The sequence below is a fragment of the Protopterus annectens genome, chromosome 16.part0, assembly GCF_019279795.1.
Source record: "Protopterus annectens isolate FY-2018-M chromosome 16.part0, PAN1.0, whole genome shotgun sequence".
NCBI classification, from domain to species: Eukaryota; Metazoa; Chordata; order Ceratodontiformes; family Protopteridae; genus Protopterus; species Protopterus annectens.
In genome coordinates this window covers 67610933-67628175 of record NC_056750.1, presented here as the reverse complement: position 1 = coordinate 67628175, position 17243 = coordinate 67610933, and the positions used below count along the sequence as shown (strand labels likewise).

Sequence of the window (17243 nt, the reverse complement as noted above, 5' to 3'; positions counted from 1 at the left end):
ATAAATACAACACCGTACTGGCAGAATACAATAACAGTCATCTGCTCACGCTGCACAGCATCGTACCCACCAGCAGTAAAGGCATCACAGAATGGGATACCAGCTACCACTAAACATACTTCACCCCTTTGTATGCCTGGACTACAGTCTGCAGTGCTGCCACATACTCACATTCCGGCAGTAATAAATACAACACCGTACTGGCAGAATACAATAACAGTCATTTGCTCACGCTGCACAGCATTGTACCCACCAGCAGTAAAGACATCACAGAATGGGATTCCTGCTACCATTAAACTTACTTCACCCCTTTGTATGCCCAGACTACAGTCTGCAGTGCTGCCACATACTCACATTCCGACAGTAATAAATACAACACCGTACTGGCAGAATACAATAACAGTCATCTGCTCACACTGCACAGCATCATACCCACCAGCAGATTATACTTAAATGACTGAGCAACATTTATCTCAGCCCCTCTCACCTTTCAGCATCATTAAATCATTTCTTCTTCACCACAGTATCACTAATTTTTGTTCCTTTATGTAAAATTCACATAAATCAGAGGATGTGAGGGAGCGTCCTTGTTTACAAAAAAAGTGTCAGCAGGTGTGCTACCTCATTGAGCCACTAGCTACATTATAACAAATAAATTATGAGGTGAAAAAATGTGCTACACTCACCTGTTCTGCAGCCAAAGCTTCTCCATACTTGTCTAGGAAATTCCCAACAATAACTGAGCCAACAATGGTCAGCCCTTTTCCTGCTTTCAGCTGGGAGGCAAAGGTCAGCAGACGTGCATACTTGACATGTAAATCATCGTCCAACTTCAGAAGTACCAGAACCTGTGGCCTGGAAAGACATTTAAGGGGTTATAAACGGACCACTTACAGCATGCCATAAAACACTAAGTAAGAGTAAAGTCTCTGACTAAAGCTAAAAAACAACCATTTCAGGCAAACAGAAAATGGACAGCCATTATCAGGAAACTGATGCACTTAATGCAAAACCACAGTTGCTTTGACTGGTCAAAGCCATACCAAACGTTCAATATTTAGTTATGGTTACGGTCTGAGGCAAATTTTCTCAAACCTGTGATCTGGGAACCACAGTTAATGTTGGCTCTGCATGTAAGATGCTAACAGGAAGGAACTCATGTGTCACCCGTTTAATGATACTGTCCTGTGCTTTCATAAACTCTGATAGAAGATAAATTAATGAGAAAGACAAAATGTGCAGAAAAAAGCCATTAAATAAGTTGTGGAACAAGTCATATCACATGATACAAAATTACATCAAAGTCCTAAATGGGTGCACAGGTAGACACTACAAGAAAAGGAATAACCTACTATCAAATCTGGATGGCAATGCAAAATAATGCACAGTGGCAGTATAAGCAAATATACAGCTCATATAACACAAGTAAAGAAACAATAAAAGAAACACCTCTTACTACCAATTCATACATTCATATGTAGTTACTAGGCACATGGTCTATGAGACCATGGACAAGCCTAGCCCAAATTCCTAAGTGTCCCAAAGCACTGCCTTGTTAAGTAAATTAGTCAAGGTCACACAGTAGGCAGACGAAGGTGAAAAATACAATCCTATACCCTAGGTGGTGGAAGACAGAGCTTTAGAAGACTTAAAAAGTAAAGGATGCCTGTACAAACAGAAATGTATAAACTCACATCGTCCACAACATAAAGAGACACAACAAATAAGGGCACTTCACTGTAAGTAGTGCCATCTTTATAAAGGGCACTACACTGTAAGCAGTGCCATCTTTATAAAGGGCACTACACTGTAAGCAGTGCCATCTTTATAAAGGGCATTTCATTGTAAGCAGTGCCATCTTTATAAAGGGCACTTCACTGTAAGCAGTGCCATCTTTATAAAGGCACTTCACTGTAAGCAGTGCCATCTTTACAAAGGGCAATTCACTGTAAGCAGTGCCATCGGTATAAAGGTGATGAAATACAATGAAGTAGAAACTATGGGAGGCTTTCACTTTACGCATTAAACACTAAATGAAAAGCCTGTTTCAGGTTCAATGCACAGTCAGCTCTCACTCTTGTTAACTGAAGTTCCACACAGCAAATGGACTCTCAAATGAACTAATGTGTCCAAACGTCAGTATGAAAATCAACGGCACATTTTCTTTAGCTCATCATCCGGGGACTTCAAAACTCAAATCTGTCTCAAAGGACAGCTACGGTCAGAAGCATAAAAAATCATCATATCTTGATATTCTATGCAATACAAATAACACTACCTCTCTCAGTGGTTAGTAGCACTTTCTAATTTGTTCTAAATGGCTTCTTTCCCCAACACATTATCTGTCTACTTAATAATAGCCTTCACCACTGACGAGAATTAGTGTTTTTTGTGATTCCTTTGTGGTATGCAAGTCAGAATATTTTTCTTTATAGACTTCCTCTGAATTCTTTGTTAGCTTTAATTTCTTAAATGCTTATTTATGGCTCTTTTCACACGTTTTCAAGACTCTATCACCAAATGAATTGCTTCTGTGAAGCCTGTAGATGTCTTAGGCAAGTATCCATCTCCTATTCAGTCACTCATAATGTTAGTTGTAGGTGGCAAGTTTCCTGTCATGCATATCTTTGAATTTAAGTGGAAATGTGGGCCCTATTAGCCATGACCTAGACATACAGCAAAGGTGAATAACAAAGGTAAATAACTTGCATACAGAAGGAGCAACCTTAGATGTAAAACAGAGATAAATACTATCACTTATAAAACTACTTGTCTGTCATAACTGATCAAGAACACGAGTCATGCATCTTACCTGCAAAGATCAAAACTAGCATTTCTCTATGAGTGCAAGCACCCCCACATCAACCATGTGGGGGGAGGCAAGTCTTCCACACCCCTAAAATGATGTACAGTAACTCTACAACTGTACAGCAGAGGGGAAAGAATAAAGTTTCCAAATCAGTGTGCATCAGGGTCACAGAAATAGCAATTCTGTTGTGCAGAGAAGACTACAATACAAACTAAGGTGGGCAATACATTCAAGCAGCTATGATCAGTCAGTTATAGCAAAAATCGGTTCCCTATTACGTGATGGAAGACACTTGTCTTCAAACGTGTAATATTCGAACCAAAAACACTAAACTGCAAACGGCCATGTCCGCAAATTTTTTCCTAGGGAAAAAATTGAGTTGTCCATTCTCACAGTTTGCCCTTTTCCCCAATGCTGAGCGATTTCAGAGTTGGTATATTTAGTTAAGGGGGGTGTGGGGACACAGCCCCCCACGTCAGGGGGTGTGGGGGGGTTGAAGCCCCCCACTTGATTAGGATTGTGAAATTTGTGTTGTTTGATTGTGGTCTCGTGAATTTTTTCACTAGGAAAAAATTCACAGACGTAGCCGTCAGCGGTTTAGTGTTTTCGATGCTTTGGGTTCGACTATTACGCGTTCAAAGACAAGTGTCTTCGATCACGTAATACAGACCCCAAAAATCAACTTCTCAATGAGCAGCTCTAGAGAAACCTCAACCTACCCCTACACAGTTCTGTATGCAGTTGGCCACTGACCAGACATTTGGGAAGTATTTATACATGTTTGTATAGAAGAGAATAACCAAGATACGTTACTGCCTGTATATACTTACTGTACATATTATTTACATGCCTTTAATCAAATGTATATAAAGCAATATATCTGCACTGTTCTCTCTGTACAAAATAAGTACAACTGCATTCCAATCTCTGTACTAAACTATGTAATGCCACATTCTCCTAAAACAGTATACAATTGTACCTTGTCTTTTTAGCTAAAAAAGGAAACTTAATTATAGTCTTTAACATGTATAAAAATGCCCCCCCCGGACTCAAATGAAAAGGGAAAATTTCTGCCCCATGGACTAGCCTTGTTAATAAATTTAATAAATATAAATAAATAGTTGAGATGCCAAAGGCACAACAAACTTAATATATAAATATGATAAACAGTTGAGATGCCAAAGCACATCTATGACATGCATGATTCTTATGTCCCTGTTTTCTTGCTTTGGAAAGAAGCTGGTCAGACTGGTTAAGGGACATTTCTGAAACCACTTCAGACATGAGGCAGGGGATTGCTCTCAGTAATATTCTGTCCTTGTGGAAGACACTTTTTCAGTTCTTTACAGATAAGACGCGGAATTCAGAAGCTCATTTGGCTGAGGTGGCTTTCACTAATGAGAGTCTTCAATAAAAGACATCTGAGATGAGTGATGCTGAAGGGGAGTGGCACATTCTCAAGGGCAATCTTTAATAAGAGTCTTCAAAGAAAGACATCTGAGATAAGTGATGCTGAAGGGGAGTGGCACATTCTCAAGGGCAATCTTTAATAAGAGTCTTCAAAGACAGACATCTCAGATGACTGATGCTGAAGCGTTCAAACTGTTGAAGGGGCGGGACATATCAATGACAATCTTCAGTATCAGATTAGAAATATTGAGAACCTGGGTGGTCTAAAATGTATGCTCTCCTTCAAAAACTGTTTAATTACTATGCTGGGTGAAATAAATGACTCCACAGGGAAACAAGCAGAGAAGGCCATATCAGCAGTTTGCTGGTGTGTGGCAACAGCACACCATAGCAAACTGCTGGGGTGTGGCAACACCACTGGTTGGTCCAATGTGAGCAAAAGTACAGTTGTGTACCTACCATAAATGTAGATGTTCGAGTGTATTCACTGTTGCAGTTATTACACTTGGGTTATCCTGCTGGCAGGCGACCCGCAGTCAGCCCGAGTTTCAAAGTCTTGGTTTGGCGTCGGTTGCCGTCACTTCTTCCCTGACGTCAGTGCACCCGGGGTATAAAAGTTGCAACCGACACCATTTTCTTCAGTTTTTCTTGCCCCAGATGTCAGGTGCCCCAGATAGGAAGGCTGAAAAGATATAAATATGCCAAACAACCATGCATATATTACTATAAACATTTCCTTCATCTACAAAGCAAATACACCACATAGGTTGTATAGAGTTGAGAAGTACAGAATTGTCCCAGCAAAGAGGGGGATGGTGGGTGGGTAACCTGGACTGCAACAGTGAATACACTCAAACATCTACATTTATGGTAGGTACACAACTGTACTATGTTCATCGTGTTTCACTGTTGCAGTCATTACACTTGGGTAGAATCCCAAAGCTGAGGTTGGGTGGCTGGGTCTAGATTGGATTTGGCAAGGCTAACAAGCCCTGCAGAACTGCGGTGGCAAAGCCTGCTCTGGATTTGGAGTAGGGAGGTAAGTGGTAGTGCTTGGTGAAAGTGTGCACTGAGCTCCAGGTTGCAGCTTCTAATATGTCTTTGGTTGGTACCCCTCTGAGGAAAGCTGCTGAAGTGGCTGCTGCTCTGGTAGAATGAGGCCTAATGCCCTTAGGCACAGATTTGCCATGTTGTGCATAACAGAAGCAGATGCAGTATCCTATCCATTTGGAGATTGTCTGCTTTGTAATAGGCTTTCCTTGTGATCCTGCAGCATATGCTACAAACACTTGTTCAGTTTTTCTGAAAGCTTTTGTTTTGTCCAAGTAGAATTGTAGCTGCCTGTGTATATCCAAAGCGTGCAGAAGTCTTTCCCCTTTATTCTGTGGATTTGGGTAGAAAGTAGGCAAATGAATGGTTTGGTTTAAGGCCACATTGGAGAGCACTTTTGGCATGAATGTTGGGTGAAACCCTGTCTTGATGGAAAATGAGGAAAGGGTCCACAGCCATCAATGCCTGTAACTCTGAGACTCTTCTTGCTGAAGTTATTGCTAGGAGCAGAACAGTTTTCCATGACAAGAATTTAAGATCGGCTGTGCTGGCTGGTTCAAATGGGGGCAGTGTTAGTTTTTCTAAAACAAAATTGAGGTCCCAAGTAGGTACTGGTGCTCTTCTAGGGGGTCTTATATTCTTTGCCCCTCTGAGGTACTGTCGTAGTAGAGGATGTGAGAAAATAGGAGGATCCGCATTGTAATGAGCTGATATGGCAGAGGCATGGATTTTAATAGATGAAAATGATAGGCCTTTGTCCAACATCTCAGTCACGTATTGCAAAATCTGAGGTATATTAGGAACCAGTGGGTCGAGTCCTTGTGCCTGGTTCCAAGCACAGAATCTCATCCATTTTTCTGCATAAGATTTCCTAGTGCTGGGCCTCCTGGCTTCCAAAATTACATCCATAACAGCTTTAGAGAGAGGTGCGGTCTGAGTGGCTATATTATCCGCCATGCTGCCAGGTATAAGGTTCTGCGTTGACTGTGCAGAATCTGATTGTTTTGCTGTGTCAGAAGATGAGGGATTTGAGGTAGAGGCCAAGGTGGGCCTGGGACAAAGTCTTTAGGATTTGGTACTAGTGCTGGTGTGGCCAGTCTGGTGTAATCAGGATAATTTTTGGCCTCTCTTGTCTGACTTTTAGAAGCACCTTGGTGAGGAGAGGCATCGGACGGAAGGCATAGACTGTCAGGTTTTTCCAGCTGAATGATAGAGCATCCACTTTCCATGCTTGAGAGTGATAAGTCCTTGTGCAAAATTTCTGTATTTGGCAATTGTGAGGGGAGGCAAAAAGCTCTATGTCTGGGCGTCCCCCACTTCCTTGTTATCATGCCGAACACTTGTGGATTTAGCTTCAATTCGTGAGGATCCATAAGATTTCTGCTTAGTTTGTCTGCCATTGTATTTTTTGTTCCTGGCAGGAATTGTGCTTGCAGATGTACCTGGTAGGTCAGTGCTGTGTTCCACAAAGTCATGGCTTGTCTGCATAGGGGGGTAGGAATGTGTGCCCCCTTACTTGTTTATGTACCACATAACTGTGGTATTGTCCGTCTTTATTAATAGTTGTCCTGGATATATTAGGTCCTTGAAGGCTGTCAGGGCATTCTGTACAGCTAGCATCTCTTTTTGATTGATGTGAAGATGCATTTGTTCCTTGGTCCACGTGCCCTGAATAAATTTTCCTGCCATGTGTGCTCCCCAGGCATAATCCGATGCATCCATTGTTATTGTCTGCCTGGCTGTAGGTAAGGTGAAAAGCTGTCCCTTGTTGTGGTGACAGGCCTGGGACCACCATCGAAACTCCTGTTGTAGGCAGGGGATCAAGGTTATGATTGTCGCTAGGCTGTGACAATGCTGAGTCCAAACAGTTTTTAGATACCATTGTAGTTTCCTCATATGCAGTTTTGCATATGGAATTAGTAGGATGCAGGATGCCATGAAACCCAGGGCCTGCAGAATTTTTCTTGCAGGGAGCTGGGTCTTTGTAGCCAGCATTCGAAAGTAATGAGTCAGTTGCCTTTGTTTGTCTGGCGTGAGATAAGCCATCTGGGCAGTTGTATTTAAGCTTGCACCCAGGAATATAATCTCTTGAGAGGGCACTAGTTTTGATTTCTTTTCGTTTACTGTGTACCCTAGGCAAATTAGCAATCTTTTTTCTCTGCTTGAATAAGGCAGTCGTCCAAGTAGGAATATATTTGAATTCATTTTTGTCTGCAAAATGCAATTACTGGTGCCAGGCATTTTGTGAAGACCCTGGGAACAGTAGATAAGCCAAAGGGCATTGCAGAGAATTGGTAATGCATTGAGCCTGCTATAAATCTGAGGTATCTTCTGCACATTTGTCTTATTGGGACGTGCAGGTATGCCTCCTTGAGATCCAAAGTAACTAGCCAAGCCTCCTTGCCCAGCATGGACAGAAGTTGTAGTGTTAACATTTTGAATTTTGGAACATCCAGGAAGGTATTTAGGATTAACAGGTCCAGTATTGGTCTCCAGGCTTTGTCTTTTCTGGGTACTAAGAAAAGTCTTGAGTAAAATCCTTGTCCCTGTTCTTCTTGTGGAACTTTTTGAATAGCTTCCATATCCATAAGAGCAGCAATCTGTTTTTGTGCCTCTGCCCATTGGTTTTGTGGCAGGTTTGGCATACCTTTTAGTTTTGGAAGCGTGTGGAAGTGGAACCTGTACCCCTGAGAAACTATATTCAGTACCCATTGGTCTTGGGTGATCATGTGCCAATTTTTTGAGAAAAGTGCTAGCTTTCCCCCTAGGGGTGCTGTCAACTGGTAAGAGCTTGGCATTTGCAGAGGGAAGTCATTGTGACTGTTTCCTATAAGATTGTGATTTGTCTTCTCCTCCTTTGGGGGCTGAAGCACCCCATTGTTTAGGTCTGTAAGAGCCTTGCGGCTGAGATCTGCCTCTTGGGCATCTGTATCTGCCTCTTTGCGGCCTGTCTGACACTGGAAAGGACCAATTTTTTGAAGGCCAGTTTCTACTAAAACTAGATGGTTGAACCTGTAAGAAATCTTTCACCGTTTGCATTGACTTTGCTTTATCCTCCATTTTCTTTAACACCTCTTCTGCCTTAACACCAAACAAAGTATCATGCTGTAGTGGAGCATCCAATAATTTTACTTTAACATAATCAGGCAAACTTTGTTCTTTCAACCAAGCATGTCTTCGAATAACTGAGCCTGTAACTGCGGCTCTACAAGAAGCCTCTAATGAATCAAAATCACATTGCAGAGTATGCTTTCCCACTTGTTTAACTGCATGCAATAATTCCTGCATTTCTTTACTGTCAGGACTTTCTATATTTGTAACCATTTTCTGCTTTAACAATGACATGAGATACTGTTGATATTTAAGCATGTGAAACTGACAGTTTAAAGCTCTTACAGCTAAAGTAGCAGAAGTGTAAACTTTTTTCCCCCATCTGTCCAGAGCTCTGGAATCCCTGTCTGAGGGGACAGGATTTTTGGCAGTGGATGCTTTAACCCCCTTAGGACCTTGAGAAATGGTTTCTGGGTCTGCAGCGGGGTTTTGTAAAGAAATTTATGAGAGTCAGGGACCCTGTAGTACCTGTCTGGTTTTACTGGTGCAGGGGGTAAAGAATCTGGAGACAGACTGGATTCAGAAAAAAACATCATCTACAATATCAAGCACAGGGGGATAGCCAGGGGCCTGTGCTGAGGCAATAAAAGGAAATCTCTGAGCCTTTTCTTGGATTCTGAGTAATCCTGGCTCTGCCAGTGGAAATGCTCCCTCATGGGTGTGCAGGGTTTCCCCAAAAGAATAATCCTCAGGCGGTGAGGCTGAAGGAATGGACTCTTCAGCATCAGAGTCCTCATAAGGAGGGAGAGAATAGCCCTGATCAGAAGAAGAATCAGAGGAAATGGAAACCTGATCAGAGGAATCATAATCCGTGTCTTGCCTAGGCCTTTTGTCAGGAGGGGGATGGGAGCCCCTGATTAAAGTAAGGTCTTCGGCCATTTTAGGCATCGGTTTCTTTGGCATGGATGACTGTTCTGGAGAATACTGCACTTGTTTCCTTGTCTTTAATGGTGTTTTTGACTTTGCCTTTGCTGCTGTAGTAACCTTAATTGTAAGCTGTGAAGGTCTGAAGACGCCCTCAGAAGCCGGTGCCTGCTCAGCGGTTCCGGACCCATCCGAGGGTATAGTTTCTGTAGGCCCAATACCGTGAGTCTCCACAGGCCTCGGGGCCTCCGCGTGGCTGTCGGTTACGGCCTGTGGCTCTGAGGTAGCAGGTGTCAGGGGCTGCGAAAGCGCCTCACTGAGAACCAGCGAACCGGCGACTGGCCTAGAAGAGGCTTCATCGTCGGTTTTGGACCTCGGATGCCTGTCTTTTTCTTTGTCTTTGCGTTTTTTATACATTCCGGTCATCGGTTGATCCGACGGCATTATATAGTTAAATCTTCATCCAAAATAATGTAAAGCAAAATCAAACCGACGTTTAATAGTACGTTTATTGAATCTAGCACAAAACCGACAACTAGTAACGTCATGATCAGGGCCTAGGCAAGGAATGCAGTAAGAGTGAAAGTCCTTATGAGGTATTTGCTTCCCACAAGAAATACAATTATTAACTTTTACTGACATCGGTCTGGAGCAAGAAAAAGTTTCCTCAACGGGGTAAAAACCAAGCTGAGCAAGCCAAGAAATACTCTCCAAACTGTTCAAGCACGAAATGGTGCTAAGTAAAACCAAACAGCGTCAAAAATAGTAAATGCAGTACTCCAAAAAGTAATCCAAACAGAATTTATTTTAAAGCGCTTTTCGTCTGCTACTAGTGGCAAACTTCTTCAGAATAAAGACATATTCTAATACAACTTCATCGTCGGTTTTGGACCTCGGATGCCTGTCTTTTTCTTTGTCTTTGCGTTTTTTATACATTCCGGTCATCGGTTGATCCGACGGCATTATATAGTTAAATCTTCATCCAAAATAATGTAAAGCAAAATCAAACCGCGCTTAATAATGCGCGTTTATTGAATCTAGCACAAAACCGACAACTAGTAACGTCATGATCAGGGCCTAGGCAAGGAATGCAGTAAGAGTGAAAGTCCTTATGAGGTATTTGCTTCCCACAAGAAATACAATTATTAACTTTTACTGACATCGGTCTGGAGCAATAATAATCAAATTAAGTGCTTGTTGAGCTTTAAAAAGGCAATGGTACTTACTTACTAATATTCTACACCCGGTATTTGGATGACATCTTTGTCCTTTTTAATGGGACTGAAGCAGAAGCCACCACATTCATCGATTTTTTGAATGATTCTACTGATTTTCTAGTATTCACCTCTACTTTCAGTAGTAATGAATTAGCGTACCTCGACATCCTTCTATCCAAAGACAAGAATATGGCTTGCTATACATCTAAGATATATAGGAAACCGCTTTATTCTAACACCTTCCTTCATTTCACAAGTTGCCACCCCTACAGACAGAAACGTGCAGTGGTGAAAGGACAGCTTGTTAGAGCAGCCAGAATCAGTAGTAAAGAGGAGGATTTTTTAGCTGAATGTAACACACTCAAAACTATGTTTCTAAGTAGAGGGTATCCCACTCAGTTAATTGATGAACTCATAGACGAGATCAACATGAAAAGGAACAACAAGTTTTATGTGCCACTACTTAAAGTTAGAGTAAAGGAGAACAATGTGACTTGCACAATGACAACTGACGACACAGAACAAGTGGATGCTAGTAGGACAGACTCGATTGACACTCCTAGATTCATCACTACGTTCACAGTGGACAGCAATTTTTTGTGGTCCATCATCCTTAAGAATTGGCAATTATTTGGAGTAGATTCAACAGTATCCACCAAATTAGGCACTACACCTTTAGTGACGTACAAAAAAGGGAGGAACTTAAAATCTTGGTTCGAGATGAAACACTTATCAGTTAGGACACCAGGGATGTTTAGATGTCACAACTGCAATTATTGCAGATATATCATGGAATCTAATAGATTCAATACCAATAAGGGTGAACACAAACTTAAACACAGACTTACATGTAATTCAAAAATGTTAGTATATTTAGCTCAATGTCAAAACTGTACTGCTCATTACGTTGGCAAAACTGAACGTAAACTTAAAGAAAGAATCTATGAACATCAGTATGCCATCAGGAAATGTAAGCTTACTAACGCATTGGCCAAACATGTTTCAGAATATCCAAACCACCAATTCAAATTTATAGGAATTGACCAAGTCAGCAATGACAGCAGAGGGGGTCCGTTTGCACTAAAACTATTAGTTTTAGAGCTTTACTGGCAAATCAGGTTGGAATCATATCACCCACCCGGTCTGAATGAAGCATGTTCTATAGGCTGTCTTCTCAGTATGTTAAGCATTAAGAGATAGACTGTTTCATACAGCAGTAACACACTTACCAAGTATTAAATACACTTGAGTAGTCAAGTTACATACTGTTGTTTATACATTGCATGAATGTAAATACATAAATGAGTTTTCAATCCTTTCTTTATTAGGTTTATTTTCTACCATTGAGACTTTTTATTATTGTAATTTTTACCATTGCCTTTTTAAAGTTCAACAAGCACTTAATTTGATTATTAATTAATCATGTGACTTATATAAAATGTGTCTGATTAGAATATGTTTTTATTCTGAAGAAGTTTGCCACTAGTAGCAGACGAAAAGCGCTTTAAAATAAATTCTGTTTGGATTACTTTTTGGAGTACTGCATTTACTATTTTTGACGCTGTTTGGTTTTACTTAGCACCACTTCGTGCTTGAACAAGTTTGGAGAGTATTTCTTGGCTTGCTCAGCTTGGTTTTTATACAGTTGGTGTTTAATTATTCCTCAACGGGGTACTTAGCTTTACTGAAGACTTTGGTTTCTGAAATTCAATTTTGAAAATATCAGGAGTCGGCCGACCAGCACTTGCAAACTGCTTCTGCTTCGGGCACCGCGAGGCAAGAAAGACTGAAGAAAATGGCGTTGGCTGCATCTTTTATACCCCTGGTGCACTGACGTCAGGGAAGACGCGATAGCAACCGATGCCAGACCAAGACTTTGGAACTCGGGCCAACTGTGGGTCACCTGTCAGCAGGATAACCCAAGTGTAATGACTGCAACAGTGAAACACGATGAACATCCTGACTTCCTTAGGGGGACTATAAGAATGAGCTGTGCTTTTTTTCTTCTTGTTTTAAGAAGTCCTTTGGGGTGACTGAGATCTGTATAAAGGTAGGCAAGTGACACTGGTTTCACTTTATTTGAGAAAGCATATGTTGCTACTGCTCCCCATTGAAGTAGCCTGGTGTAGAAATGGAGGTGTGTAACTCATCTCAAACTTATACAGTGAGTATGAGTGTTTAGGAAATGCATCATACACAGAATTACTAACTATTGGCTTGTTCCAATTTACATTGTACTTCAGATTATCAACAAAGGTTAAAAGGGCCTCTCTGCTAAGATCTGGATGAAACTTGGATGGCGCAGTGGTAGCATTGTCGCCTCACAGCAAGAGGTTCTCTGGTCCGTTTCTCAGCTGGAGTGCCTTTTATGCGGAGTCTGCATGTCCTCCCTGCGTTCGTGTGGGTTTCCTCCGGGTGCTCCGGTTTCCTCCTGTATTACACAGACATGTGTGAGGAGCATTTCTCCCCGGGCATCCACTGAAACTTGGCTTTGTTCCAAGTCAGATTTTCCCGGTTAACAAACGTTAAATAAATAAATTAATTAATAAATAGCTTGGTCTCCTGTACAGGAACATGCAACTCATGACCAATTATACCAAAGCCACTACAGCAAGAACTCACCTATTATCCACCCTCCTGTATGACTCCCCAATCCTGACTAATCTTTGCCACAGCATACAAAACAAAATGGAATCCTGCTATAACAAGATTGCCAAGTTTGTTACAGGTGCCTCTAATCGATCCCATCACTGTCTGTCCCTCAAACAGCTCAATTGGCTTGAGTTGCCCCAACTACGTCTCATTAATCAACTCTCTATAGCCCACAAATTGTACTACCTCCCTGAGAAAACTCCAGCACTACAAGATCTAATACAGCCCCACTCTACCACCCGAGTCTTAAGATCAACCAACTGAAATCTCATAAGTGTCATCAAACATAAGAATGAAGCTGGTAAAACTCTCTTTGCCTGTACAATAAAAAAAATCTGGAACTTACTCCCAAATCACATAATTTCTATAAGCTCTGCTTCACAATTTAAGAAACTTCTCAAAACCCACTATTCTAACAATTGGCTTTTCCCATGTGACCCCCAGGCTAATCCACTACATTGCAGTGTTGCTAGGATTTTACCAAAGATCAACTATAAGTCTCTATCCTCTGAATACCTATTCTTACCTAACAATGGTTTCTTCTGCTGGTATTGATTTATATGTCTATGAGGAAATGTAAAATATGTTCTTATATGTCTATTTGTATGCCTTAAGGGCACGTTTATGTATTTGATAATATGTATTTGTACACACATTCAACAATTATGTAGCATTGTGTTAAGTGCAGCTTATGTATTTCATAATATGTATCTGATAATATGTATTTGTACACACCGTCAACAATTATGTAGCATTGTGTTAAGTGGAGCTTTTCTCTCCAGGCCTCCGCTGAAAATGGACCTGAATCCAGTCGGACTTTCCCGGTCATCAAATGTAAAATAAATAAATAAACAAACTTCACTGTGAAGGGGGAAAGCAGATTGTTTACAGTAAGATCCTTTAGACGATTTACATGAATATATTTTCTACTAATAATGCTGATCAAAAGTCATTACATGATGTGCACGAAGCACCTCTGAATATAACCAGACGAAGCACCTCTGAATATAACCAGACAAAGCACCTCTGAATATAACCAGTAGCAATTTTTTTCCACAGTACAGGCACACAGGTCTCTTCAGTGGACTGATTCAGAAATATGGAGACTGGGACAGCGAAAGCTTTAGCACCTATTTTAAATGAAGTAGAATTCGATCAGCATCTGTTAAAGCTGGTTTAAATTTCTGGAGCACAGTTTGGATACTGCAGGGTGGAAAAGACGTAAAAGCAGACATGCTCATTGTAAACACAAATTGGGATACTGTAGAGTTGTATAAACAGCTGACAGAAATGAGTGGCGATCTCATTGTGCATAGCTTGTAGGGATAAGGTCAGGCTGGACAGTTCTGTCAGAATCCAAAGGCTCAGACACTGTATCAGAAATGTTTACAGTCACTGCAAAACAATGTTTATTGTGAATTAGAGTGGGAGACCTGTATGTAACCACTCTAATTGGAGAATGAACATGTTAATGCACAGGTAATGCTTGCTGAAAAACAGGTTCACCACTTCATGACAACATATTAAGCAAACATGGAGCTCAGAATGTAACAAAGCTAATGTCTGCCATTATTTTACACTCACTAAGCACAGATTTTGTTGTTTAGTAAGTGTAAAAGTAAAAAAAAAACAGAAACGTGTGTGTGTGTGTGTGTGTGTGTGTGTGTGTGTGTGTGTGTGTTTATGTTTCTGTTTGTGCTTGTGACTGTATGAGTGCTTACATGAATGAAAGCGGACGTGCATGTGAGTGAGATCGAGCAGTGGATGCAACTCTTAAAAAACATGCTTAACTCTCAACATCTTACCTCAAGAAATCTGGATAAAGAAAAATAATGGGGGGTAACAAAGGCTTAAAAATAGAGAGAAATGTTAAATATTGCTTTTATAAAATTAACAAGGTTTTATAATAAAATGGTTTATGTTAACATGCAGTCTCTGATGGATATGAAGTCCATACCTCTCAGGGACACCCTTGATTTTGACTCAGATTTTAGCTTTGTCTCCCTTAATCCCTCCTAAAACAGGGGACTTCTGGTGATGAATTACACTTAACAGTGACAATAAACAGAGTTAAGAGATAATGTATACTCATTGACATTCTCTTACACTGTCAATGTCTCGATTTAATAGCACTGATTTTTTAAGTGTCCTTGTTTACTACTGGATTTGTCTCAGATTCTGTTGTGATTTGTCCGAGAGCTATTACAAAGTCTGAAACTGCAATGTAGCTCATTACGTAGTGACTTCAACCTGCAATGATTTGCTAGCGTATACTACAGTAAGTCTGAAAGAGTAGGTGGGGAAACTGTTTTACATCAAAATTATTAATATATATATATATATATATATATATATATATATATATATATATATATATACATACATACACAAATATATATGTGTGTGTGTGTATATATATATATATATATATATATATATATATATATATATATATATACACAAATATTATATATATATATATATATATATATATATATATATATATATATATATATATATATATATATACACACACACACACACACACACACACACACACACACACACACACATATAGATATGGTCTACTATGGTATGGTCAAAAGGGTTTGAGTCGAACAGTTGCAACATCGGAAAAGAGTAATGAATTTGGCAACATCGGAAGACCAGAATGTTGAAAATACAAACAGAAAAAAAGGCTCCGAAACACGTAAAAGCCTGTGCTGGACATACTGTACAACAGATAAAAACAAAGAAGAACAAGGCTACCACTACCATATAAAAATGAAAAATGTATATTTAATAAATGCTGGATAAGTGCTTTCACATTATAGAATGCTTCTTCAGATCCAAACAAAGTACAAACATATAAAAGTGGTTTCAAATTTAAATAAAACAAAGACCAATCATCAAAGGACTAAAACTCCTCCCCCGATAACGTCACATAGCTACTTCCTCCTTCTTCACTTTAAAGCTAGTTTGAGACAAACAGCAGCATTTAACCCTGGATACTTATTGGCCTGCATCTTAAGTATCCAGTGTAACTCTAGACTTCCCACATAATCATTCAAACTGCGTCCCCTAGGGTTGGCCCTCACATAGTGCAGTACTCTAAATAAAAAGCCATGCCCTGGATTTTCTTTAACATGTTTGGCTAAAGCATTTTGAATATTTAGAACCTTTATGTCATACTGATGTTTTCGAATTCTGTCTTTTAATTTTTGCACTGTGTTTCCTACATAAAAACTGGTGAAAGCTCTACAAGTAGAAAGATAGACCACATTATGGGTCTGACAGTGTGCATAGCTGTTCGGTTTAAAAATAAATGCAAAGTTGGGATGCTCAAATCTCTGCTGTTTACTAATCATAGGGCATACCTTGCACCTATGACAAGGGAATGCACCCAACCTATGTGAAGGGGGTTAACCAGACACAGCCTTCTGTCACATAATTGTTTCAAATTCTTAGAATTCCTGAACCCAAACTTGGGTTTGGATACAACAATGCCTGCTGTTTTATTATCAATAGTTAATAGACTCCATGTCTTTCGAATAATGTCACGAACCAAACATACATAATTGGTAAACTTGGTAAAAAATCCTCACTTCACTGTTCATCCATTTCCTTCTCTTATTACTGTACTGTTTCTGATCTTGACTATTAAATAAATATGGTCTAGTGGTCTTTCCCCTGTTTGACATAACCCTTTCCATGGTTGGCTCTATGTCACTCATTACATACCCCCTAGCTCTAAACTGGGTGGATAGCAATTCCATATTAGAAACACAATCCATAGGTTCAGTACACAGTCTGGACTATCTAGTAAATTGACTCTGAGCTACATTACGGAATATGTACTAGGGTGCATACTGTTGTGTAAAAGATAAAAAATCAGTGACATTATTAACATAATTAAAAAACTCTTGCAACTCAAGATGACTGCCATCCCACAGTATAAACACATCATCCACAAAGCATCAATATAATTTGATGTGACTGGAGAATACTGGATGATGAAATGCATGTTCTTCTTCCCAATAATCCATTACCAGGTTTGCATAAGAGTTAGCACAGGGGGTGCCCATGGCAACCTCCCATCTTTGTAAAAATAACTCTCCGCCAAACATAAA

At 40.1% G+C, this 17243-nt stretch overlaps 1 protein-coding gene across 1 annotated transcript in view; it reads right to left on the bottom strand.

The window, feature by feature from the left end:
• LOC122790513 (solute carrier family 12 member 6-like) overlaps window positions 1-17243 on the bottom strand; it is a 1559275-nt gene that overhangs the window by 143657 nt on the left and 1398375 nt on the right. The window contains exon 18 of the mRNA XM_044058063.1: window positions 687-855. Within this exon, the coding sequence (XP_043913998.1) occupies window positions 687-855 (169 nt within the window). The remainder of the gene's footprint in view (window positions 1-686; window positions 856-17243) is intronic.